The sequence below is a fragment of the Salmo salar genome, chromosome ssa15 (genome assembly GCF_905237065.1).
Source record: "Salmo salar chromosome ssa15, Ssal_v3.1, whole genome shotgun sequence".
NCBI classification, from domain to species: domain Eukaryota; kingdom Metazoa; phylum Chordata; class Actinopteri; order Salmoniformes; family Salmonidae; genus Salmo; species Salmo salar.
Genome location: NC_059456.1, coordinates 57,379,857 through 57,407,102, shown reverse-complemented (window position 1 = coordinate 57,407,102; position 27,246 = coordinate 57,379,857). Strand labels below are relative to the sequence as shown.

Sequence of the window (27,246 nt, the reverse complement as noted above, 5' to 3'; positions counted from 1 at the left end):
CAAGGCAAAACTGCTCCAGCTCCTTCAAGTTGGATGGGTTCTGCTGGTGTACAGCGACCTTTAAGTCATACCACAGATTCTCAATTGGATGAGGTCTGGGCTTTGACTAGGCCATTCCAAGACATTTAAATGTTTCCCCTTAAGCCACTCGAGTGTTGCTTTAGCAGTATGCTTAGGGTCATTGTCCTGCTGGAAGGTGAACCTCTGTCCCAGTGTCAAATCTCTGGAAGACTGAAACAGGTTTCCCTCAAGAATTTCCCTGTATTTAGCGCCATCCATTATTCTGACCTGTTTCCCAGTCCCTGCCGATGAAAAACATCCCCACAGCATGATGCTGCTACCACCATGCTTCACTGGGGGATGGCGTTCTCGGGGTGATGAGAGGTGTTGGGTTTGCGCCAGACATAGCGTTTTCCTTGATGGACAAAAAACAAAATGTTAGTCTCATCTGACCAGAGTACCTTCTTCCAAATGTTTGGGGAGTCTCCCACATGCCTTTTGGTGAACAACAAATGTGTGTGCTTATTTTTTTCTTTAAGAAATAGCTTTTTTTCTGGACACTCTTCCCTAAAGCCCAGCTCTGTGCAGTGTACGGCTTAAAGTGGTCCTATGGACAGGGACTCCAATCTCTGCTGTGGAGCTTTGCAACGCCTTCAGGGTTATCTTTGGTCTCTTTGTTGCCTCTCCGGTTAATGCCCTCCTTGCCTGGTCTGTGAGTTTCGGTGGGCGGCCCTCTCTTGGTAGGTTTTTTTATGGTGCCATATTCTTTCCATTTTTTAATAATGGATTTAATGGTGCTCCGTGGGATGTTCAAAGTTTCTGATATTTTTTTATAACCCAACCCTGATCTGTACTTCTCCACAACTTTGCCCCTGACCTGTTTGGAGAGCTCCTTGGTCTTCATGGTGCCGCTTGCTTGGTGGTCCCCCTTGCTTTGTGGTGTTGCAGACTCTGGGGCCTTTCAGAACAGGTGTATATATTCTGAGATCATGTGACACTTAGATTGCACACAGGTGGACTTTATTTAACTAATTATGTGACTTCTGAAGGTAATTGGTTGCACCAGATCTTATTTAAAGGCTTCATAGCAAAGGGGGTGAATACATATGCACGCACCACTTCTATGTTTTTAATTTTGTAGAATTTCTTTGAAACAAGTTATTTTTTTCCTTTCACTTCATCAATTTGGACTATTGTGTGTTTGTCCATTACATGAAATAAAAATAAAAATCGATTTAAATTACAGGTTGTAATGGAACAAAATAGGAAAAACGCCAAAGGGGATGAATACTTTTGCAAGGCACTGTATATAGAACACATCTCTCTCATACAGTGGTGATCAACTGAACAGTGTGTTTCAGTGACTCATTCTTCCTTGTTCTCTCTTCACATTGCAGTACTTTTAAAAAAAACAACCCAAGAGTTTATGCATTAGAGTTTGACTGATTTGACCCTACCCCAGGCTTTCTCTGAACACAGCAGCCAATTTGGAGCATTCTATTTATTTCACTTGTCTGGTGGTAGTACAACAGGCCAACATAATCCTCAGAGCTAGCACCAGTCAAACTCTACAAGTCTTGCCAACGTGAAGTGGAGATCTTTAAGAAGAGAAAATAACATAAGACATACAGCAAACTATAGCTACATTACACTGCTCTGCAATTTTGTAATGTTTGTATGCTTGGATCAAGCTATTTTGGTTTACTTAAGTCTTAAGAGAGTGAGGTATTACACAGTAGTACATGTGTAATACCTTCATGTTGAGGTGAATACACTCACAATAACATCAACCCTTAAAATAGTTTTTCTTAGAAAATGTTTGAACGCATGCCTATCAAGCATCATTTCAGGTGTTAAATGTAATCACTATGTTAATCATTGGCGGGGCAACAACTCAATTTACCTAGATCACCTTTTGTTCGTAAGCAGAGAGTATTTGGAGAAGGAAAAAAGGGAGACAATACATTATCATACAATTGCTAGCCTATGTTCAAAACATTAAGATTAACTATTAATTTGTCCTCAGCCTAACTCATCATGTATTGACATTACAATAGAAAATACTGTATGGTCTTTATGGGATGATTGTATGTATTTTTTCTTCCCATTGCTTTTGTTGATTCCCAACCTAACCCCTGCTCAGTCCTCATGGCTCTGGGTAGCCTAGTGTAGTTTATTAGTGGTTCTCACCAGAGCAGACTTTCTTGTATTTCTTAATCTCCTGTGGATGTCCGGCCAGCCGGCACTGGAAGCGGTACTGCCAGAACTCTGGGAACCAAGGGTTCCGTATGTTGGTGTCCAAACGCAGCTTCAGGAAGTAGTCATCAAATGACTTTACTTCCTCTGACTGCAGCTTCATGGTGATCCCACCTTCTGCTTCCTGTTCGTACCCCTCCACCACCTCATCTCGATCTGCCCATCCATCACTAGAGAGAGAGAGAGAGAGAGAGAGAGAGAGAAGAATACTGAGCACACAGATAATGAACTGTATTTGGATTGTGAGATTGATCAAAACTTATGTATGACAATAAAAGGGAAGAGCAAGTTCATTCTGAAAAAAAAAACATTCATTACAATGGAAAGACAATAAAATGATTTACTAAATAATTGTCTGTGTTACATTTCCCCATTAACTCCAAGCATCTGCCTCTAACCCTAGGAAGCTCTTTGCTACCTTCTCCTCCCTCCTGAATCCTCCTCCCCCTCCCCCCCCCCCTCCTCCCTCTCTGCGGATGACTTCGTCAACCATTTTGAAAAGAAGGTTGACGACATCCGATCCTCGTTTGCTAAGTCAAACGACACTGCTGGTCCTGCTCACACTGCCCTACCCTGTGCTTTGACCTCTTTCTCCCCTCTCTCTCCAGATGAAATCTCGCGTCTTGTGACGGCCGGCCGCCCAACAACCTGCCCACTTGACCCTATCCCCTCCTCTCTTCTCCAGACCATTTCCGGAGACCTTCTCCCCTACCTCACCTCGCTCATCAACGCATCCTTGACCGCTGGCTACGTCCCTTCCGTCTTCAAGAGAGCGAGAGTTGCACCCCTTCTGAAAAAACCTACACTCGATCCCTCCGATGTCAACAACTACAGACCAGTATCCCTTCTTTCCTTTCTCTCCAAAACTCTTGAACGCGCCGTCCTTGGCCAGCTCTCTTGCTATCTCTCTCAGAATGACCTTCTTGATCCTAATCAGTCAGGTTTCAAGACTGGGCATTCAACTGAGACTGCTCTTCTCTGTGTCACGGAGGCTCTCCGCACTGCTAAAGCTAACTCTCTCTCCTCTGCTCTCATCCTTCTAGACCTATCTGCTGCCTTTGATACCGTGAACCATCAGATCCTCCTCTCCACCCTCTCCGAGCTGGGCATCTCCGGCACCGCGCACGCTTGGATTGCGTCCTACCTGACAGGTCGCTCCTACCAGGTGGCGTGGCGAGAATCTGTCTCCGCACCAAGTGCTCTCACCACTGGTGTCCCCCAGGGCTCTGTTCTTGGCCCGCTCCTATTCTCGCTATACACCAAGTCACTTGGCTCTGTCATATCCTCACATGGTCTCTCATATCATTGCTATGCAGATGACACACAATTAATCTTCTCCTTTCCCCCTTCTGACAACCAGGTGGCGAATCGCATCTCTGCATGTCTGGCAGACATATCAGTGTGGATGACGGATCACCACCTCAAGCTGAACCTCGGCAAGACGGAGCTGCTCTTCCTCCCGGGGAAGGACTGCCCGTTCCATGATCTCGCCATCACGGTTGACAACTCCCTTGTGTCCTCCTCCCAGAGTGCTAAGAGCCTTGGCGTGACCCTGGACAACACCCTGTCGTTCTCCACCAACATCAAGGCGGTGACCCGATCCTGTAGGTTCATGCTCTACAACATTCGCAGAGTACGACCCTGCCTCACACAGGAAGCGGCGCAGGTCCTAATCCAGGCACTTGTCATCTCCCGTCTGGATTATTGCAACTCGCTGTTGGCTGGGCTCCCTGCCTGTGCCATTAAACCCCTACAACTCATCCAGAACGCCGCAGCCCGTCTGGTGTTCAACCTTCCCAAGTTCTCTCACGTCACCCCGCTCCTCCGCTCTCTCCACTGGCTTCCAGTCGAAGCTCGCATCCGCTACAAGACCATGGTGCTTGCCTACGGAGCTGTGAGGGGAACGGCACCTCCGTACCTTCAGGCTCTGATCAGGCCCTACACCCAAACAAGGGCACTCCGTTCATCCACCTCTGGCCTGCTCGCCTCCCTACCTCTGAGGAAGCACAGTTCCCGCTCAGCCCAGTCAAAACTGTTCGCTGCTCTGGCACCCCAATGGTGGAACAAGCTCCCTCACGACGCCAGGACAGCGGAGTCAATCACCACCTTCCGGAGACACCTGAAACCCCACCTCTTCAAGGAATACCTGGGATAGGATAAAGTAATCCTTCTACCCCCCCCTTAAAAGATTTAGATGCACTATTGTAAAGTGGTTGTTCCACTGGATATTATAGGTGAATGCACCAATTTGTAAGTCGCTCTGGATAAGAGCGTCTGCTAAATGTCTAAAATGTAAAAAAAAAATGTAAACTCATGAGCAGGAGTTCAGACATTCATCCAGTGACAATTGGGCGTTCTGCTAGCCGTGGCAATAGTGTTAGTGCATTCTAGCTGCATACTGATCTGATAGAACTGTTGGAAGATGGGAGGTAACCTGTATCCAACCAACAAGGATATCAGTTAGAATAGTCTCACTGTCTTGTTACCCTCATTGACAGCGTTCTTTCAGACCAGGCCACACGAAGAGAGAAGGGGACAAAAGAGTAGCAGAACATTTTTTTTTGTCTTTTTTTGTTTAGTTTATTTGATCATTTAAAACAAGGTACACATACAAAATGATGCACTTTATTAAGAATCGTCTATGGTAAACACAAACACGTATATGACTTATTTCCATTGTGGTCCTATGTCATATCCTTCCCAACAATCAAATTCCACTGCAATGTTCTGCTCCTTTGCTCTTCAAGGTATTAGGCAGTGGCCTTTAAGTCTACCATAGTTTCTATGGAATCTATAGGGATCTTTAGCCCCTTAGCTTGAGCTCTGTGACAACTGAATATTCCCAAGGGCTCTCTCCAATACTATCTCCATCTCTATGTGGATCCGTGGATGCTGGTGGGAGGAGCTATAGGAGGAAGGTCTCGTTTATTCCATTCCAGCCACTACAATGAGCTCGTCCTCCTATACCGCTTCCCATGGCTTCCATCTTAATTTTCAACTCTACTTATAGTCCACCAATCGCCTTTTTGGTTTTTCTTCCCCTCTGTGTCAGAATCCCTATTAAACTAAGCTCATTTAGACATGCATTTGAAGCCTGGAGACCCTCAGAGGGATGAACAAGAAAGACTAGAGACAGAGACAAAGAAAATAAATGAGTAGATATACAGAGCTCCTCTAAGCTGTGCTCTTCTCTTCTCTGGATGCAGCAGCCTTGAATATCTGTACAGTTGACAGCTACCCTCCAATTAGAGAGTAAGTGAGCCAGTAGCCAATTACCACACACAGAAGGGATATTCTGATGGGCAAGAGCATATGTGAGTGTGTGTGTGTGCAACCTGGTCTCAGAGCATTTCATAGTATTATGTAAGTAAATCCGAGACACTCCATTTAGTATCAATGACATTTCGTATGGTATGTATTAAGTTGTCGATTTCCATCACCCATTTCATATGATATGTTACAAATTACAATTCGTATGACATGCTACAAATTACAATTAGTATGATATGTTACAAATTACAATTCGTATGATATGTTACAAATTACAATTCGTATGACATGTTACAAATTACAATTCGTATGATATGTTACAAATTACAATTCGTACTATATGTTATGATTTAGCAAATGTAAAATATGTTCGGAAATTGCAAAACATACAATATCTTATGACTGTCAAACGTACAAATGTTACGAACTTGCAAAACGTATAATATGTTACAAATTCTAGCTAGGTGGCTAACGTTAGCTAACTGGCTAACGTTAGCTAGGTTAGGGTTAAGGTTAGTGTTACGTTTAGGAGTTAGGTTAAAGGGTTAGGGTTACGGTTAGGGAAAGGGTTAGTTAACATGCGAAGTAGTTGCAAAGTAGCAAAACATTTTGTAAGTTGTTTAAAATCTAAAGTTGTCCGTGATGAGATTCAAACTTGCAACCTTTGGGTTGCTACACTCTAAAAAGAAAAGGTTACTGGAGTATCCTTTAGTGGTTCTTCACTTTGAAACTGTGGGGAAACACCATTAAGTTATTTTGGGGTTAATTTTTTAACTACCCCCTCCCCTATTATTATTATTATAGAGAGCCCCAAGTCCAATGGGTATATCCTCTAGCGTGTTGATGTTAATGTGTTGATGTTTTCCGTATCCATAGCCAGAATGATTTTGCAGTGCGTGGTGATTGAACAGGTTTCCTGTTATATTCATCAGAGGTCAAAGGAGGGTAAAGTCTGTAAATCCAAAAATAGTAATTATACAGATGATTAAAAAAACATGCACACGACAGTATTCATACTTTGGTTTTTGTGGTAAATGTGAATGACAAAAACTGTGTTAATGGTTTTCATACACATACCTTGTCCATAATGTAGAGGCCTATGGGATATTAATTGAAGAGGTAAGGGAGGAGGATGGTAAATCTGGTCAGCATAACATACCAATACCAATTGAAATACCAATACCAATTGACCAATTGACATTATATGCCTCCTTGTCTGTAAACATGCAGACCCAGACACAAAAGTGACCAGTTCAGTCATCTGCACCCAATACAGCTAGCCTTCAACATATTCTTACCTATTTGTTGATTGTTATCCTTTGATTTGTGTCCATTTTCTCCCCACCAACTAAGGAGGTTCTTCGATGAACCCCACCTCCTATGGGGTTCTTGGAAGTACCTTTAGGGGGCAATTTTCAGCGCCAAGAACCTTAAGGTTCTTCAAAGAACTTTGAGGATCTTGGAAAAACCGTTGTTGAACTCCAATTTTTTAGAGTGTACTGTAGACGTTTGCCTTAAGTAACAATCTGTATTATGTACCCATACCATACGTAACATATCATACTAAATGGGCCATCTCGGATTTATGTACAGAATAATATGAAATGCTCTGAGACCAGGTTGGTGTGTGTTATGTTCTGCCATTTTAAAAGAGGTCTGAGAGAAATCCAAGGGATAAGAAGCATATAAAGAGTGATTTAGTGGGCTGCTTGAATATTTTGAAGTGTTTTTTAGCACTGATAAAGACTGTGCCCACCCTCCCTGTGGCCTCCCTCCCTCCCTCTGCCCTCCCTCCCTCCCTATCACTAGTCTAGTCCATTCCCTGACCCAAGGTAGCTGACTGCATTTGATGTTCTAAATTCGATACAGTGTTATATACGGACCTCCAATATTTGTCCCCACAGACGTGAAGAACTGCAACAGCAGGCTATGGCAGAGAGAGAGATTGGGTTTGGGTGTGTTTGTGTGTGTTTGTGTGTGTGTGTGTGTGTGTGTGTGTGTGTGTGTGTGTGTGGAGCATTTATTTAACATCCCAATGAATAATTTATGAGTTGTTGCGAAGGTAGACATGCATCGCTTCTTTCACATCGGAGTTTCGATAAAGAAAAAATGACACTCTCTCCCTCTCTCTTCATGCCGTCGCTGGATCCTGCTGTACTAGATCTACTTAGTTTATATACCTCATCAAAACAGTCAAACCAATGGAGGCCAAATTTGATTGAATTCATACCTACCTAAGTTTCATGAGTTCATGTATCATGAATACTGTTAATGGTATTTTTATCCAATATTCACGAAAACACAGACCTACCACAGTTATACTAATACTATCAAACACCATACCACTGCTATCCTATATGGAAAATAATAATGAAAATCTCATAAGAATCTTGTATGGCAGGAGAAGATGATTTGTACAAAAATCTAATAAGTAATCTAATAAGTATCTGGTAAGATTTTGTATGTTTTGCGTTTGTGCGTTCCTAGTGTAAATCAGACAGTTGTTGTTGCCATCCTGTACCTGTCCCGCAGGTGTGCTGTTCGGATGTACCGATCCTGTGCAGGTATTGTTACACGTGGTCTGCCACTGCGAGGACGATCAACTGTCCGTCCTGTCTCCCTGTCTTAGCCGTCTCACAGTACGAACTTTGTAATTTACTGCCCTGGCCACATCTGCAGTCCTCATGCCTCCTTGCAGCATGCCTAAGGCACATTCACGCGGATGAGCAGGGACCCTGGGCATCTTTCTTTTTGGTGTTTTTCAGAGTCAGTAGAAAGGCCTCTTTAGTGTCCTAAGTTTTCATAACTGTGACCTCAATTGCCTACCATCTGTAAGCTGTTAGTGTCTTAACGACCGTTCCACAGGTGCATGTTTATTAATTGTTTATGGTTCATTGAAGAAGCATGGGAAACAGTGCTTAAACCCTTTACAATGAAGATCTGTGAAGTTATTTTGATTTTTACGAATTATCTTTGAAAGACAGGGTCCTGAAAAAGGGACGTTTATTTTTTTGCTGAGTTTAGATATGGTATGACATATTTGAGACAACATATATTAAGTATATGAGTCATCAATTAAAATTATAATAAAAGTGTATGTTCTCTGTAAAGGTCTGTCACGACTCCCGCCGAAGTCAGCTCCTGTCCTTGTTCGCGCCGCTCCACCTTTCATTTTCCATTTGTTTTGTCTTGTTTTCCCGCACACCTGGTTTACATCCCCTCATCACTCTACGTGTATATTATCCTCTGTTCCCCCCCCCATGTCTGTGTGTGTAATTGTTCGTTATGTTTATTGTGTGAAGCGGCAGGCTGGTTTTTCCGGGTATTGTATTGTTGTACATTATTTGTGTGACTAGTGCGCTATTCGCTTTTGCCTTTGGCTGGAGTGTTGTGATGCTGTTGCGTCTGACTGATTTGCTTCTGCCAATTAAATTGGGCCTGTTCACTCATCTCTGATCAGTCTTCCAAGCCTTTGTAGACAAGATTTTCAGGGACCTGCACGGGCTGGGTATAGTGGTGTATATTGATGACATTCTGATATACTCCGCTACACGCGCCGAGCATGTGTCCCTGGTGCGCAGGGTGCTTCGGCGACTGTTGGAGCATGACCTGTACGTCAAGGCTGAGAAATGCTTGTTTTTCCAGCAGTCCGTTTCCTTCCTAGGGTACCGCATTTCCACCTCAGGGGTGGAGATATAGAGTGACCGCATTTCAGCCGTGCGTAATTGGCCGACTCCCACCACGGTAAAGGAGGTGCAGCGGTTTCTAGGGTTTGCCAATTACTACCGGAGGTTTATCCGGGGTTTTGGCCAGGTAGCGGCTCCCATTACCTCACTGCTGAAGGGGGGTGTATGTTTGCAGTGGTCGGCGGAGGCGGACAGGGCTTTTGGTCACCTAAGGGCTCTGTTAACCTCAGCTCCAGTGCAGGCCCATCCGGATCCTTCTTTGGCATTCATAGTGGAGGTGGACGCATCCGAGGCTGGGATAGGATCCGTGCTCTCTCAGCGCTCAGGCACGCTACCGAAGGTCCGCCCCTGTGCCTTCTTCTCGAGGAAGCTCAGCCCGGCGGAGTGAAACTATGATGTGGGGGACCGGGAGCTGTTGGCTGTGGTTAAGGCTTTGAAGGCGTGGAGACATTGGCTTGAGGGGGCTAAACACCCTTTTCTCATCTGGACTGACCACCGCAACCTGGAGTACATCCGGGCAGCAAGGAGACTGAATCCTCGTCAGGCAAGGTGGGCCATGTTTTTTACCCATTTTGTGTTCACCCTTTCCTACAGACCAGGTTCCCAAAATGTGAAGGCAGACGCACTGTCCCGGCTGTATGACACAGAGGAGCGGCCCATGGATCATACTCCCAAAATCCCGGCCTCCTGTCTGGTAGCGCCGGTAGTGTGGAAGCTGGAGGCAGACATTGAGCAGGCATTACGTGCAGAGCCCGCTCCCCTCCAGTGTCCCACCGGGCGTCTGTACGTTCCGTCTGCTGTCCGTCTGCTGTCACCCTCCTCTGGTCATCCTGGGATCGGTCAACGCTGCGCTGTTTTAGTGGGAAGTGCTGGTGGCCTACCTTGGCCAAGGACGTGAGGGTTTATGTTTCCTCCTGCTCGGTGTGCGCCCAGTGTAAGGCTCCTAGGCACCTGCCCAGAGGTAAGCTCCACCTCTTACCTGGTCTACAACGGCCTTGGCCGCACCTGTCGGTGGATTTTCTTACCAATCTCCACCCTCACAGGGTAACACCATGATCCTGGTCGTTGTGGATCGTTTCTCTAAGTCCTGCCGTCTCCTCCCTCTGCCCGGTCTCCCTACGGCCCTACAGACAGCGGAGACCTTGTTTACGCACGTCTTCCGGCACTACGGGGTACCTGAGGATATAGTGTCTGATCGAGGTCCTCAGTTCACTTCGAGGGTCTGGAGGGCGTTCATGGAACATCTGGGGGTCTCGATCAGCATTACATCGGGGTTTCATCCCGAGAGTAATGCGCAGGTGAAGAGAGTGAACCAGGATGTGGGCAGGTTTTATTGCCAGGACCGGCTGGGGGAGTGGGCAGCGTTCGTGCCCTGGGCCGAGATGGCTCAGAACTCGCTCTGCCACTCCTCCACTAACCTCTCCCCCTTCCAGTGCATACTGGGGTACCAGCCAGTTCTGGCGCCTTGGCATCAGAGTCAGACCGAGGCTCCTGCGGTGGACGACTGGTTCAGGCGCGTGGAGGAGACTTGGGACGCCGCCCATGTTCACCTCCAGTGGGCCGTGCTGTGCCAGAAAACCAGCGTAGACCGTCACCGCAGTGAGGCCCCGGTGTTCGCACCGGGGGACCGGGTCTGGCTCTCGACCAGAAACATGCCCCTCCGCCTGCCCTGCCGGAAGCTGGGCCCGCGGGTTGTGGGGCCATTTAAAGTCCTGAGGAGAGTGAACGAGGTTAGTTACAGGTTACAGCTTCCCCCCGATTATCGTATTAACCCCTCGTTCCATGTGTCTCTCCTCAGGCCGGTGGTGGCAGGCCCGCTCCAGGAGTCTGAGGTGCGGGAGGTTCCTCTGCCTCCTCTGGACATCGAGGGGACCCCAGCGTACTCCGTTCGCTCCATACTGGATTCGAGGCGTCGGGCGAGGGGCCTTCAGTACCTCGTGGAGTGGGAGGGGTACGGTCCGGAGGAGAGGTGCTGGGTTCTGGTGGAGGACGTGTTGGACCCCTCAATGCTGCGGGAGTTCCACTGTCTCCGACCGGATCACCCTGCGCCTCGCCCTCCGGGTTGTCCCCGAGGCCGGTGTCGGCGCGCTGCTGGAGCCGCGCGTCAGGGAGGGGGTACTGTCACGACTCCCGCCGAAGTCGGCTCCTCTCCTTGTTTGGGCGGCACTCGGCGGTCGACGTCACCGGTCTTCTAGCCATCGCCGCTCCACCTTTCATTTTCCATTTGTTTTGTCTTGTTTTCCCGCACACCTGGTTTACATCCCCTCATCACTCTACGTGTATATTATCCTCTGTTCCCCCCATGTCTGTGTGTGTAATTGTTCGTTATGTTTATTGTGTGATGCGGCAGGCTGGTTTTTCCGGGTATTGTTTTGAACCCGTGGTATTGTATTGTTGTACATTATTTGTGTGACTAGTGCGCTATTCGCTTTTGCCTTTGGCTGGAGTGTTGTGACGCTGTTGCGTCCGACTGATTTGCTTCTGCCAATTAAAGTGTGCCTGTTCACTCATCTCTGCTCTCCTGCACCTGACTCCAGTTGACCAGTTGCGCACCCAGTCTGACAAGGTCGCTGTAAAAACACATACAAATACACCACTAACATACAGCAAAACATAAATGATCTTATCAGATACTTATTAGGTTACTTATTAGCTTTTTGTAAAAAATTATCTTCCTCTGCCATACAATATTCTAATTATATTTTCATGATTCTTTTTGTATTAATCTGTTATGTGTATTTACTGCCATATGTATTACTTAGAAGTTCCAGGGAGAACACATAATAATATTGTTTGTTTCTTCTATATCGTTTCCATATGGGATTACTATTACTCCCACCACACCACAGCTAGGCTAGTTTAATTACTGGAGGCAGTGTCATTTCTAGCATATTCCTTCCCTGTTATTCCAGTAAATTGCTATCGAATGCAACTGTTTTCCTAGAGAAATATACTGAAGGCCAAATTACCACATGCATCAAGTGGTCAATTAGAGATGTGTGTGTGTGTGTGTGTGTGTGTGTGTGTGTGTGTGTGTGTGTGTGTGTGTGTGTGTGTGTGTGTGTGTGTGTGTGTGTGTGTGTGTGTGTGTGTGTGTGTGTGTGTGTGTGTGTGTGTTTGTTTGTGTGTGTGTGTGAGAACATTGGCCAGATGATTGACGGAGCCAACAGTTAGATAATTAATAGCTAAAACACAGCAGATCTTTCAGTTGAGTGGTCTGAGTGCCAGGAGAGAGAACAAACAAACAAATCCCCCAGACTATTTCAGATGATCTCGTTCCAGTTTGATAGCTAACGCATTTGTATATTTATGAAGCCATGAATTAATTGGCGGGGAAGAGACTTAATCACATGCACCATCTCCTAAGAGAGAGAATGGATTGTAAAATAGTTTCCTAAAAAGCAGAAAAGAAAGAGATTAATTATGCGTTCCCTTGTTTACATTTTACATTGTTCTGGCTCATTTGACACAAGCAGACACTTAATAAGAATACCCAAACAAACGTAGGTGTCTAAAGACCAGTAGAATGCTAACTGACCCGATTATATTCAAACCACCATAACGTTTGAAATGTATAGAGCCAAGCCCTACCTCTACCCTATCCCTCTCTCCTCTCCTCACCCCTCAGTTCCTACTCTCTCTCCTTTCTCTCAATCTTAACCCACCTCCTCTTTCCTTCGCTCCCTCTTCCCTCTTTCTCCTCTTGTCTTCTTTTTCCCTGTTTTTCTATTTTGCCCAACCTCCCCCACCTTCCCTTCTTCATCATTCTCTCTTCCCTCTTCCCTTTCTCTTCCTTCCTGATCCAGTTCATTTTGCATGAGCGAAGTGGCAGTTTGTTAGCTAGATGTCGGTAGGCAGGCCAGGCCTCTCCCGAGGCAGCTCAACGACCCTGGCCAAGCTGGGATCCATTAAAACACTATCCAGATCAAGCAGCCTTTACTTATTCATCACGCCCCAGTTCGGAGATTCATCTCCCAGATCCGTCTGCCTTGGACCGATGGCGAACAGTGTTTGGAGAGACAGATTTACTGCTAGCTGGCTACCTGCCGGCAATTCTCCATATTTAAGTACTACCTAGGAAATGTGTTGTCCCGAACCATAGTGACTGTTTTCATGTTTTCCTGCCTCGGGTTGAGGTGTGTGTGTGTGTGTGTGTGTGTGTGTGTGTGTGTGTGTGTGTGTGTGTGTGTGTGTGTGTGTGTGTGTGTGTGTGTGTGTGTGTGTGTGTGTGTGTGTGTGTGTGTGTGTGTGCATGCAATTGTTTAATTGTGTATGTATGCATGCATTTTCATGCGTACTGCATGTGTGCGAACTATAACAAGGGAAAAGTGAGCTAGGGGGCCATCAAGGAAATTGTTTCAGCCTCAGCGTGTTCTGATCTCACAATGACATCCAGATGCCAACCCAGCATGCTCTTTCTGATCATTTCAATGTCATTCACTAGTCCTTCATACTAGAAAGAAAACAATGCATCAATTGGAGAGATGTCCTTGACAATGTTTTCTGTTTATCAATTCAAGTCTGTGGTACATATGAATATTCCAATTATGTGTGTAAAGCCTACTGTTCAGTAAAACATAAAGAGACGCAATTTAGACTCATAAGTCAACTGTGAAAAACTTTGTGGAACTACTATTGTGTGTAATCACACACAAAGCTGTAGACTTATCTTTGCCTCCTCTGTGGCATTCTACAGTATGTGATATGTGCTAGAATTGTGCTGCTCTCTTAAAACTGTGGACTTTCAGTGTCGAGATATTTTCCTGAGAGGCTATTGTTTGACTGACAACCCTAGACTCAGAGCCATTCACACAAGTCTCCTAGCCTCTCATCAAACAAAACCGAATCTCCATGGGGATTGTAACGTTAGCAACACGCTAACCTCAGGGAGCAAAATGTACTTTCTCCATAAAAACACAAATCACAGTTATAACATGAAAGGGACATCACTTGACTAGCCAACACCCCCCCAACATGCCCCAATAAACTTCATCTAAACCTAGATTTGTATAATGGGTTAAAAGGGTAGCAACATGGCAGAAGGAGGAGAGGAGTAGAGTTGGGCCTCTTAAATCATACACAGGCACACACACACACACACACTGGTGTGTGTGTGTGTGTCCTGTCAGGCGTAGAGATCATGCCACACACACCGGGGGATAATCCTAAATGGGGAAATAGAGACTTAGAGATCATCTCTATAATGCTGAAACAGGGCCGCCTATAAAGAACAGCACCCTTCACTTCACAGCCTTTTCTGAGAAAATAGTATAAATATAATCTGTAAGGCAGGAATCACTGGCAGGCAGGCTCCCTCTGTCCCACTATACTGACCTACTTCACTATAATGCACCCCATGCTGGTAGCCAAGGCTGTCCTCGTCTGTCCCAGGCCTACCTAAGCAACACTGGTGAAAATAGATGCAAGGACAGGAGTAATCAGAAGAAAATCAGTCTCCCGATCACGTATTCTTTATGTAGCCGTATAACAACCTTGGTCCTTTTTCAATCGTAACTATTATCAGTGATTACAGAGGTGAGGCAAATTACAGTGTAAATACTGTATTATCAGTATTCTCATGTGTTCCAAGAGAATATTACTGGAAAAGCAGCTTATTCAAATGCGGTTGTAATAACAGCATTGAGGCAGGCAGCATTAGATGGGGAGCTAAAGCAATGGTGCTAATTGCGTGTGGGTGGGTGGGTGGGTGGGTGGGTGTGACTGACTATGCTCCCCACACACAGTCTTTCTAATGGGGGAGGTTGGGTATTGGATGGAAAAGGCACTGGTGGTGGTGACGAAAGGTAGATATGATGCAACTAACAGCCAACGGGGAAAGTAATCTATTAGCAGTTTTGAGTGTCAATCATGATCGAAAGAGTGATTCACCGTTGAGTTAACAGAACTGTAGCCTATTGCATTTCAGTGATTGCTGTAACAACATGTTAATGACCCATTATGTGCCTGTTGCTTTTAATGCATCTAATGTAATTTCCCCTCAGTAATGAAGTAAAATCAGTAAGCAGGTCAGGCACGTAATTCCATACAAGGTAGTTATACTTGAGTGAGAGGAGACAGCCACAGATTTGCTTCTCTACACAGCTCAGTCCACTATGCTGGGAAGCTGTGTAGAGTAGACTAGTGTGTGTAGCTCATGCCGGGGCTCAGAGCTCATCACACGGTGTGATAGTACTCCCTTCAAACCTTCTCCCTAAATCTATGGTTCCCTCTACGGGACGTCCCGTCCTGACATGAGGTGTTAGTGCCCCCTTGTGATGGGACATCTGTTCAGTGTTACCTCCAACCACATCCTGAGGGAGAATATACAATGAGTGTACAAAACACACTCCCTTTTGCCCTCAGAACAGCCTCAATTTGTCGGGGCATGGACTCTACAAGGTGTCGAAAGCATTCCACACGGATGCTGGCCAATGTTGACTCCAATTGTGTCCAGTTGTGTCAAGTTGGCTGGATGTCCTTTGGATGGTGGACCATTCTTGATATACACAGTTGTTTGCTGTGATCTAATGTACTATAAAATGTATGGCTCTCCTACTCTCACCACTTTGCCCAGTTCTATTCAAGGCTAGAACAACTTTGTCTTTTCTGATGGTGCTAATGCTCCTAGCCTTGATTTGCATTTTGATTACATATCTATTTCACTCTTTAATATATAGTATTGTTTACTAGGTGTTGTCCAACGAATTCTGTAACCACTTCAAATCAAGGTTGATTGGAAAAAGCTGTTCAAAAGAGGACATTGTATTAGCGTATCTTTGTACTCCCTGATGAAGGCCATGCAGCCGAAACGCGTTGGAGTTGTCCATTGAACATGCCATACAAATAAAGGCATTTTAATTCATTATATGAAGAGTGCCTTGGTCCTCCTTTCTTTTTGATACACACGGGAAACTGTTGAGCATGAAAAACCCAACAGTGTTGCAGTTCTTGAAACACTCAAACCGGTGTGCCTGGCACCTACTACCATACCCCGTTCAACGGCACTTAAATCTTTTGTCTTGCCTATTTCACCCTTTGAATGGCATACATACTTAATCAATGTCTCAATTTTCTCATGGCTTAAAAATTCTTCTTTAACCTGTCTCCTCCCCTTCATCTACACTGATTGAAGTGGATTTAACAAGTGACATCAATAAGGGATCATAGCTTTCACCTGGATTCACCTGGTCAGTCTATATCATGGAAAGAGTAGGTGTTCCTAATGTTTTGTACACTCTGTGTATAGTCCCTCCCATACCTCCAACACCACCCAAGACATCACATCACAGACATTAAATCTAATTCCAAATCCAGCCAGGTCACTCGTGATACAAGTCAGTATTTCGACATCGGGAGATGATGTGGCAACTGGCCACTAGGGGCAACAGTGAGCACTGTTACCTTCAAGTAGTTTTCGGTTTTGCTAAGGCGTTGTGGACGGGGATGGTGGCTTCCAAAGGTTGCAAATTCAAATCCAGCGATAGAAAGTTATTTTTTGTTTTAAGCCTATCCCAAATCTTAAGCCTTACCTTAACCATTCTGAGTTATTGCCTAAACTTAACACTAACCTTAAAAATGCAGAGTTAATGCTTAAATGTAACCTTAAACATTGTTTTTGAGGTTTGTGTTTTGTAAGCTAGAGATGGAGAGTTGTTTTGGTTTCTTTCATTTGAAGGAATCTACTTTTCATGTCATTGCTCGGCACATGCCAACCCAGACAATCTAAGGTAGGGAATCAGACATTCAAATACCTGCTTGGATTATTGACTTTGAAAGGCAAATTCATGGGTGAAACATTTTTATAAAAAGTGCTCCATGTGAACGAAGGTCCATTAAACTTTGTTTAAGAAAGTAAATATTTGAGTTACCTAAAATGATCCTGAGTAGTCTTTAAATGTTAATTCAAAAAGAAATGGGAAAGAATACTTTTCTGGGCTGTTGGATATCATCAACGAAAAATGTCTGATTCATTATGATCTAGTGCTGCATCATTTTATCATAGTCAAATCGAGAGAGAGTCAGAGATATTAAACATAAAACAAAATGCTCTCAGACACAATGATGCAACCTAACCACATTCAACTAACTACAGTACATTCCACTGTTGCTTAGCTGTGCCTTGATGCATGATGAAATTCCTTATGAATCGCATTCTCTTTCTGAATAGATCTATCTATGTATTGTATGCTGATATGAAACAATGACTGAAGTCATGAAAAATACCTTGATTCAAACTACAGACCAAGGCACTAGAGTCCCTGAAGATCTCTACAGATGGACCAGGTTGTCATTCACAGATTGTGACAGGATCCAAAAGATTGAAACAATGGTGAGTGCAACAAATGTAGCGAAACCATGGAGATGATCAATCTGCAACAGGCCTGGTGCTGCAGGAATAAAGTATTCCCGTATGAGACTGCACCTGGCCCTCTGAAGAGCAGGCGAGTGTTCAACAGCAGAGCTCTAAAACAAGAGCTCTCAGACTCTAAACCTGTCTGTCTGTCTGTCTGTCTGTCTGTCTGTCTGTCTGTCTGTCTGTCTGTCTGTCTGTCTGTCTGTCTGTCTGTCTGTCTGTCTGTCTGTCTGTCTGTCTGTCTGTCTGTCTGTCTGTCTGTCTGTCTGTCTGTCTGTCTGTCTGTCTGTCTGTCTGTCTGTCTGTCTGTCTGTCTGTCTGTCTGTCTGTCTGTCTGTCTGCCTGCCTGTCTGTCTGTCTGTCTGTCTGTCTGTCTGTCTGTATGATTCTCTTTCTTTCTCTCGGTCCGTTTCTCTCTCACTCTCTCTCACTCTGTGATTTTATGCATTTTTGTCTGTCTCTCTCTCCATTTCTCATAATCCCTCCCTTCACTTCTCGTTCTCTCTACGTCTCAGTCAAGTCACTCTACCTCTATCTTTCTCCCTATTTCAACTATGAGCCTAACCTTGTTCCCTTGTTCTGTCTCTCTTTGTATCTTTGCCTGTCTTTCACAGTCCCTCAACCCTAAGGTCTAATACCATTTCCAGCCATTTCCTCTCTCTCTCTGTCTTTCTTTCTCACATACATATCAATAGCTTCTCACTCGACTGGCAAGCAACGGCACAAATTAGCATGGAATAGCAGGCTGTGTTTTGATGAGCTAATATCTGTCAGCCAACCTCCAAGCCTGTGTGACCATGACACTGTAGCCAAGCTTTAGACACACACAATCACGCACATATGTGTGTTGGCCCAGAACGTTGCTCCGTCAGTCTTTCTTCATCTCCCTCTTTCACTGTCCTCTCACTCTCTCTCTCTCTCGCTCTGACCCAGAAGCATGTAGAGCTAAGCCACCAGTTCTTTCTCTCGCCCATGGAGACCTACCCACCAGCAAAAAAAAAATCCTCTCGTGTGGAGCGGAGAGAGGAAGGAATCTGTAAGGATGGAAGAAGATATGGAGGGAGATAAGGAAGGATAGAGATCAGAAAGGGAATGTAAGAGAGGAGAGACAGGGAAAACACTGGAGCTTCATTACGATGGACAATTCATTTGGCATGATCTAAAGAAATCCAATTAGCATTAAAAGAAATATCCCTGTAAAAATCTGTCCGTTTAAACTAGAGATATCTGTAATGGGTGCATCTCAATCCACCACAACTGGTGAAAGGTGACAGAGCTAGAGCGGTGTTTGTCAGACCATGAGACATCCCGAAAATCAGTCTTCTCACAAAATCATCTGCATGGAAAGATGAGATTCTTACGAATACAACAGTGTTCTATGTTTTACTCTTTGACCCCCACAAGCGTCTTGGAACTCGTCTGAAGTCGGTACAGCCAATCTGACAACTTCTGTCTGTAGTGTCTGAACAGTTTGGGCTACACACTAATATGACCCCTCTGAGGAAAGGTGAGACTCTCTTCGAACACATAGATCCCATGGCACCCCACAAGTGTCTTCAAACTTGTCTGAAGTCGATACAGCTGATCTGCCAACTTTTGCTTGTAGCGTCCGAAGAGTTTGGCCTAGACGCTAATATGTCCCCTATGTGGAAAGGTGAGGCTCTCTTCGAACACATACATGTTACTCTAGAATGCCCACAGGCCTCACAATACTCGTCTGAAGGTTCCCTGGTACCAGTTGAAAAAATTAATGAAAGTACAGTGTACAGTTTATGGAGACTGCTTAGTGCCAAAAATAAGGGATTAAATATATGTCAAAATAACAAATGTTTCCTGACCTTTCTTATTTCTCTCAGATATAGGACAGACAGTTCAGAACAAACTTCCTTTCGATTTTTTGGGGATTACTGTTGTTCCATGTAGTGAATCTGTTATTCAATGAGTTTGTATGGGCTAATAGCAGTAAGGCCAAATAAAAAATAAAAATCTAATTCCATATCAAATAGAAAAATGATCCTTGGTAAAACAATTCCATATAGCTTAGTAGAATCATGTAGTGTAATCATTAGTCCAGTTGCAAACGAGTGTTTCTATTGGTCAAATTAAGGTAAGTTTATCCCCGTTTTCTTCCATTTGCTTCTGTATAAGAAATGTTTATCAACAGAATTGGTAGAATGAATAGCCTACATCCCCGATCACACTCAAACAAAGTTCACTTTCATCATTATGGTAGGAGACTATAACACAATGTTTAGTACCTCAATGGACCATAAAGGTAATCAATCTACAAACTATCATCACCGTGCCCTTAAGGAAATCACAAATATTATGGACATATTAGAAATAGTGGATATTTGGAGACTAAAAAACCCTGACCTAGTGAGATATACATGGAGGAGACTTAATCAAGCTAGTCATCTTGACTACTTTCTTGTCTCTTTCTCTCTTGCATCAACGGTTAAAAAAGTTTTATTAATAGGAGACAGAATGCAATCGAATCATCATCTAATTGGCATTCACATAACTCTAGTAGGTTTTCCACGTGGACGGGGATATTGGAAATTTAATCAACGTTTACTGGAGGACAACTTATTTTGAACTAAGACAAAATAATTCATAACATAATTATTTCCAGTATAATATAAGTTACGCAAATCCCCTTATTGTTTGGGATACCTTTAAATGTACCTTCAGAGGTCATTCAATTCAATATTCATTAATAATAAAAAAGCAGTTTCTGGCTAAAGTGACAAGACTAACAAGGGAAATACATTAACTAAGAGTACAGGTAGATAGCAATAAAAATGATACTACAGCGATACAAAATAAGTTAGAGGAAAAACAAAAAGAACTTGAGGAACTTATTCAAAAATGATTTAATGTAATATATTACAAAAATAAAGCAAACTGGATGGAATATGCAGATAAATGAACAAAATTATTCCTGAATCTCCAATACAGGATTGCTATCAAAAATCATTTGCAGAAACTCGTTACTGAAGATGGAGTCATCTATGATTCTCCAAATTATATTTTAAAAGAGGAAGCTAAATATTTTAGGCAGATGTTCTCTTTTCCGTTTCATCCTCTCCCACTGAATGAAGATTACGGTAAGGAATTCTTTCCAAATAATATCAAAAATGGAAAATTAAACAAATGTACAGAACGATCAGTGCGAAGCCAAATTACAGAGGAATAACTTTTTGAGGCTATTAAATCCTTTCAGTCTGGAAAAACCCCAGGGCTTGATGGCATATAGAGGTATATCAAGCCTTTTTTGATATACTAAAAGCGCCATTGTTAGATTGTTTTAACTACTCCTAGGTACTCAGCAGGAAGGTCTGATTTCTCTATTATTATTTCTCTATTATGATCCAGTCTATCTAAAAAACTGGAGGCCCCTTACACTTCAATGTTGTGATGCAAAAATACTAGCGAAATGCATAGCACTCAGAATAAAAGTTTTTTTTTACCAGGTATTGTTCATCCTGATCAGACAGGTTTTTTACATGGACGATACATTGGAGATAATATACGACAACTACTAGACATAATAGAACATCATGAAACATCTAAGAAGCCAGGCCTGGTATTTATAGCGGATTTTCAAAAGGCATTTGATAAAGTAAGACTGGATTTTATTTATAAATACCTACATTTTTTCAATTTCGGTGATTCTCTTATAAAATGGGTAAAAATAATGTATAGCAACCCCAGGTGTAAAATAGTAAGTAACGACTACTTCTCAGAGAGGTTTGAATTGTCAAGAGGAGTTAAACAAGGGTGTCCGCTGTCACCATATCTATTCACTATGGCCATCGAAATGCTAGCGATTAAAATCAGATCCAATAACAACATTAGAGGATTAGAAATCCAAGACTTAAAAACAAAGGTGTGCATGTATACCGATGACTCAAGTTTTATATTAAGTCCGCAAGCTAGATCCCTGCAATGTCTCATTGAAGACCTAGATAACTTTTCTTTACTCTCTGGACTAAAACCTAATTATGATAAGTGTACAATATTACGTATTGCATCTTTAAAAAATACAACTTTTACATTACCCTACAGTTTACCTATAAAATGGGCTGATGGGGAAGTACTGTAGACATACTTGGTATTCATTAGAAAATAAAGGAAAGGCGCACACTCTAAGAGCTCAGATGCAAAAATTTAATAACCAACGTTTCGACAGCGAAGCTGTCTTCATCAGGGTATCATCAAACACTGCGAGATGAGTCATTTATATAGTGTCAAGAGACACACAGGTGTTTGTAATCATGGCCAAGTATGACCTAATATCATTGGTTAACTCAAATATTAAAAAAATGGCATACAAAGAACATACAAAAAGACAAACAAATGGATAGCATACGATCATAGCATTTGTAGTCTAAAATGTATCTAACAAACAATTACAATGGCAAAATCACAATTATCACAAGAATGGCTTCAGATCAAAGTCTATGTTGAGACCGAAGGGAGCAAGGGTCTTTAAATTAAAGATCCAGGCAGCCTCTCGTTTTAACAATAAATTATCAAGGTCACCCCCTCTCCTCGGGAGGGTGACATGTTCGATACCAATATAACGCAGAGACGAAATCGGATGGTTTGCTTCCAAAAAGTGGGCCGCAACTGGGTAAGTTAAGTTTTCATTTATAAGTGCCATTGCATTGAGCACAGCCATTACACTTGTAATTTCCATCCAGTATGGGCGCAAATAGACGTTGTTCAGGAATATCTTGGGGTGGTAAATCGGAGTGTACCAATTGGTCTCTGAGATTTCTTCCCCGCGAGAATACGACCAGGGGAAGATCAGAAAACACATTAACGAGACTATCATCATATTTCAGAATGTGCCAATGTTTGTGAACGATTCCTTTAATTTGTTCAGAGCACTTTGAATAGCGGGTAGTGAGAACGCAAGAATGCGTCTTTTTGCGAGACTGACCTTGAAAAAGGTCATGTCTCGTTTTGTTTTGAATTTTCTCAATGGCAATATTAATCTGATCATTGTTGTACCCCCTCTCCTTGAACTTATCCTGAGTCTCAGCCATATTTCTGTCGAAATCTGATTGTTTAATACAAATTCTTTTGATTCGACAGAATTGGCTGTAGGGCAAACTATTTTTCAAGGGAAGTGGGTGACAACTATCAGCCCTCAACAAACTGTTACGATCAGTAGGTTTCCTGTAAAGATCAGTGTATAAAACATTATCTTCACACAAGATCAGAAGATCAAGAAAACTGATTTGACGTGTATCAGATTGCATAGTAAATCTCAAATGTTCAGAACAGGAGTTAAGAAAAGCATAAAACGCCTGGAGCAGTTCTGCATCACCCCTCCATAGAACAAAAATATCGTCAATATACCGTTTCCAAATAATGATGTTAGGCAAGAAAACATTTTTGAGAGGGTTGAAAATGGATTGTTTCTCCATGTAACCCACATACAAATTAGCTTGGTTAGGAGCCATGGGGGATCCCATAGCAGTGCCCTTCGTCTGAATAAAGAAATAATTTAGAAACATGAAGTAGTTATGTGTGAGTACTATTTCAGCCAATGTTACAATGCAGGCACTGGAAGGTAGCTCATTAGGGTCACGTTGCAGAAGAAAATGTTCCATGGCTTCAATACCGCCCTCATGTGGAATATTTGTGTATAACGACTCAACATCAAAAGTAACTAACAAGGTGTTCTCAGGCAGAGGATCAAGAGATTCAATGATAGAGATCACACTGCTGGTGTCCTTTACAAAGGAGGGGAGCTGTTCTGCAAGTGGTCTAATAAAAAAGTCCACAAAAGTAGATAGAGGGGCCGTTACTGCATCAATGCCCGCTACAATAGGGCGCCCTGGAGGGTTTGTAACATTCTTGTGTAATTTCGGCAAAGTATAGAAAGTGGCAATTTTAGGGTGTTGAATGGCCAGAAAGTCATATTCTTTTTTAGTTATCTGACCAGAATTTAAATAACCATCTAGGACAGTAAAGACAGTATTCTGAAATTGGGAAGGGTCACTTCTGAGTTTCTTGTAAAAGGTGTTGTCAAGCAGTTGTCTATGACACTCATTTACATAAGCTGTCCTATCCATGAGTACAACCGACCCACCCTTATCAGCAGGACGAATAAGGACTGACGTATCGGATTGTAAATCAAGCAAAGCTTGTTTTTCATCCTTAGATAAATTATGCAAAGATTTGAAGTCCTGTTTATTCTTAAGGAGATGAGCAACATCTTTTTCAACAAGTCTGCAATATGTCTCGATAGAGTGATTGCGATTGGCTGGAGGTACAAAATACTTGGTATTCATATCATGAAAGATGTAAATAATCTCTCCACAATGAATTTCAATAGATCCTGCAACCATGGAGAGGTAAATTGTCATACGGGTCGTTGAATGGAGACCAAGGCGCAGCATGTATAGTGCTCATTCTTTGTCTTTAATGAATACACTTTTACAACAAAACGACCAACAACAGTCCCGTCAGGTACACTAGACTAAAAGGAAACAACTACCCACAAACACCAAAGGAAAACAGGCTGCCTAAGTATGGCTTCCAATCAGAGACAACGAAAGACACCTGCCTCTGATTGGAAACCATACCCGGCCAAAACATGGAAAACGAAACATAGAAATAGAATTCTAACACGATCCCACCTAGAAACAGAAAACCCCAAAACCACCCAAAACAAACACCTATCACGCCCTGACCACTCCACTATGGCAAATGACCTCTTACAATGGTCAGAACGTGACATAAATACCTATCTATTTATGGGAAAACTGCCCTGATTAACTCCTTAGTCATATCTCAGTTTACTCACTTACTTATGCGGCTGTTTTTCAAATCATATGAGCAAAACATATTTTGCTTTTTCTGGGATACTAAACCAGACAAAATAAATCATGCCTATCTATATAATGAATATGAATTGGGTGGGTTGAGATTATTAAATATAAAAGCACTAAACCTCTCTCTAAAAGCTTCATTTATTCAAAAGTTTTACTTGAACCCTAAATGGTTTTCAAGTAGATTACTAAGAAAAGTTCATCCATTGTTTAAAAATGGCCTTTCTGCCTTTGTGCAGAAGGCCATGTCTTATTTTCGATTAATTGAAAGTGATACGTTTTTCAAAGTATCTCTCTTTTTCAAACAAGCATTGCAGAGCTGGCTACAATTTCAATTTCATCCCCCTGAAAAGATATTACAACAAATATTTTGGCTGAACTCAAATGTGCTTGTTGATAAAATACCTGTATTTATGGGAAATATGTTTGAAAAGGGTATTTTGTTCTTAAATGATATTGCAAATTGGAATGGTAGAGTTATGTCCTTCATGGAGTTATCAGAATTGTACGGGAAGGTCTGCTCAATCCAAGAGTACAACCAATTGATTACAGCATTACCCCAAAAATGGAGGAGGCAGGTGGCAGCGGGTAGAGGTAGGGAACTAGTCTGTCTGTGTCACGCCCTGACCTTAGAGATCCTTTTATGTCTCTATTTTGGTTGGTCAGGGCGTGAGTTGGGGTGCGCATTCTATGTCCTTTTTTCTATGTTTGGTATTTCTTTGTTTCGGCCGGGTATGGCTCTCAATCATGGACAGCTGTATATCGTTGTTGCTGATTGGGAGCCATACTTAGGCAGCCTGTTTTCCTTTGGGTTTTGTGGGTGGTTATTTTCTGTTTAGTCATTTGTTACCTGACAGAACTGTTTGGCTGTTGTCTTTTGTTTATTTTGTAAAGTGTTCTCTGTTTCCATTAAATTACAAAGATGAGCACTAACCACACTGCGCCTTGGTCTACTCCATTCAACAGCCGTTACAGTCTGCCCAATATAAAGGATCAAAACTGGTGGAGGAATAAAAATAGCATAAATAGGAAAGAATACCAGTTTCATTTGAGGACCAGGATGTTGACAACTGTGCCATACAGATGGCAAAATAGTTGGGAAGAGATTTTAATTCTGTATCCTCTCATGATGTACCGATTCCATGGTACCGGGTGTAGGAGGTGATACATAAAACGGTGCAAGATTCAAGACTTCGTGCTTTTCAGCAAAAATTATCATATAGAATTCTTGCCAACAACAAAATGTTGAATATTTGGGGAATAAAATCATCGAAGCTCTGCAGATTTTGTTGTAAGGATACATAATCAATAGACCATTTATTTTGGTAATGCCCTCAGGTAGCCTGTTTCTGGTCTCAGGTTCAGGAATGGCTGAAAATGCATAGCATTGATCTAAAATTGACCCTAGAAATAGTACTGTTTGGAGATGTGAAGAGACCGGGTCAGTCAATTACTAATATACTAATACTCTTAGTAAAAGTATTTATCTTCAACTCGCAATCTGTAGATTCTATTCGATTAGATAGATTGAAATTGTACATTAAACATCACAGAATAGTTGAAAGATATATGTTGTGTAAAAATCCAAAGAGGGTGGCCATGGGTCAGGTGGGATGGGCTGAGGGAAGCTAAGGGTTGGGATGTGGAATTGGAGACAAGTGGGAGTGGAGTTGCTATGCGGGAGATAGAATGATGGTCAAAGATAAAAGTCAAAAATAAAGTCAAAATAAAACATAATAAAAAAGTACATTTGAATGACACTAAGTGGCAGTGTTTTTACAGCTAATGCCGGTCTGCCTGAGGCTGATGCCGTGCAGGTGTTTGTACACATGCATATACACACACTACCATTCAAATAAACGCATACAAAACCACACATATACATGTAATAGTGCCAGACATGCACACAAACATATACAGTTGGCATTGCTGTTATAATTTTAGTTGTCCTTGATGTCCTATTTTTTATTAAATTTTTTTGTTGTTTGCTGTTTTCTTCTGTCTTTTTCTTTTTTCTCTTTAGTTCATCTTCTTGGTTGTTGGTGCATTGGGGGTTCTTGGGGTGGGGAATGGAATTAATTGTATTATTTATTTATTTATTTATTTTTGGTGGGGACTGTGGGAGGGATCTGGAATGGTTGAGGGACAGCTATTGGGGAACTGTGGGGGGGATCTTGGAGGGTTCAGGTTAATGTTTTTTGGCCTGGTGTGAGATCTGTCAACGTGCCCTTGAGCAGGGCATTGACCCTGGATGCTTCTGTGTGTCGCTCTGAATGGGAGTCTGTTGGATGACTGGTGTGATGTAGTTGTTGAGCGTCCTCACTGCAAGTATATTTTATGTTTTGGATATCCCCCCCCAAAATATAAAAAAGTATATATTTATATATATATATATATATATATATATATATTTATTTATATTTATATATAAAGTTAACTTTCATAGCAGCCACATACAAACAGCATGATCATTTTGCATAATTACATCTTGTATCTATGTGCTCTCCTCCTCTCACCTTTTCCCTTTGCTTGTGGACTTCAGTGCACAAAACATCAGCTGTCTGTGACCAGGCGCAAAAACCTTTGGTGGACCATGGTGCTACTCTACAGAGTGCTGTTGAGGCTACTGTAGACCTTTGCAAAATAGTGTGTTTTAATCAATTATTTCGTGACATGATTATATTTAGTATAGTTTTATCTAATAAGGATAACTTTTTTAATGTTTTATTTTTATGAAATTCACTGAGGAGGATAGTCCTTCCCTTTCCCCTCTGAGGATCCTCAACTGGGCATTTGATATTTTACAATAGGCCAGCATAGCCAAAATATT

At 42.7% G+C, this 27,246-nt stretch overlaps 1 protein-coding gene across 5 annotated transcripts in view; it reads right to left on the bottom strand.

Moving 5' to 3' along the window:
- Positions 1-27,246, bottom strand: part of LOC106571779 (metabotropic glutamate receptor 1) — a 68,749-nt gene that overhangs the window by 26,895 nt on the left and 14,608 nt on the right. For 4 of the 5 annotated variants that reach the window (XM_045695887.1, XM_045695890.1, XM_045695886.1 and 1 more), the window contains exons 4-5: positions 2,191-2,426; positions 1,904-1,912 (exon numbers count right to left, since the gene is read on the bottom strand). In XM_045695887.1, coding sequence (XP_045551843.1) covers positions 1,904-1,912; positions 2,191-2,426 — 245 coding nt within the window. The remainder of the gene's footprint in view (positions 1-1,903; positions 1,913-2,190; positions 2,427-27,246) is intronic. The other variant, XM_045695888.1, reaches the window with a different exon arrangement.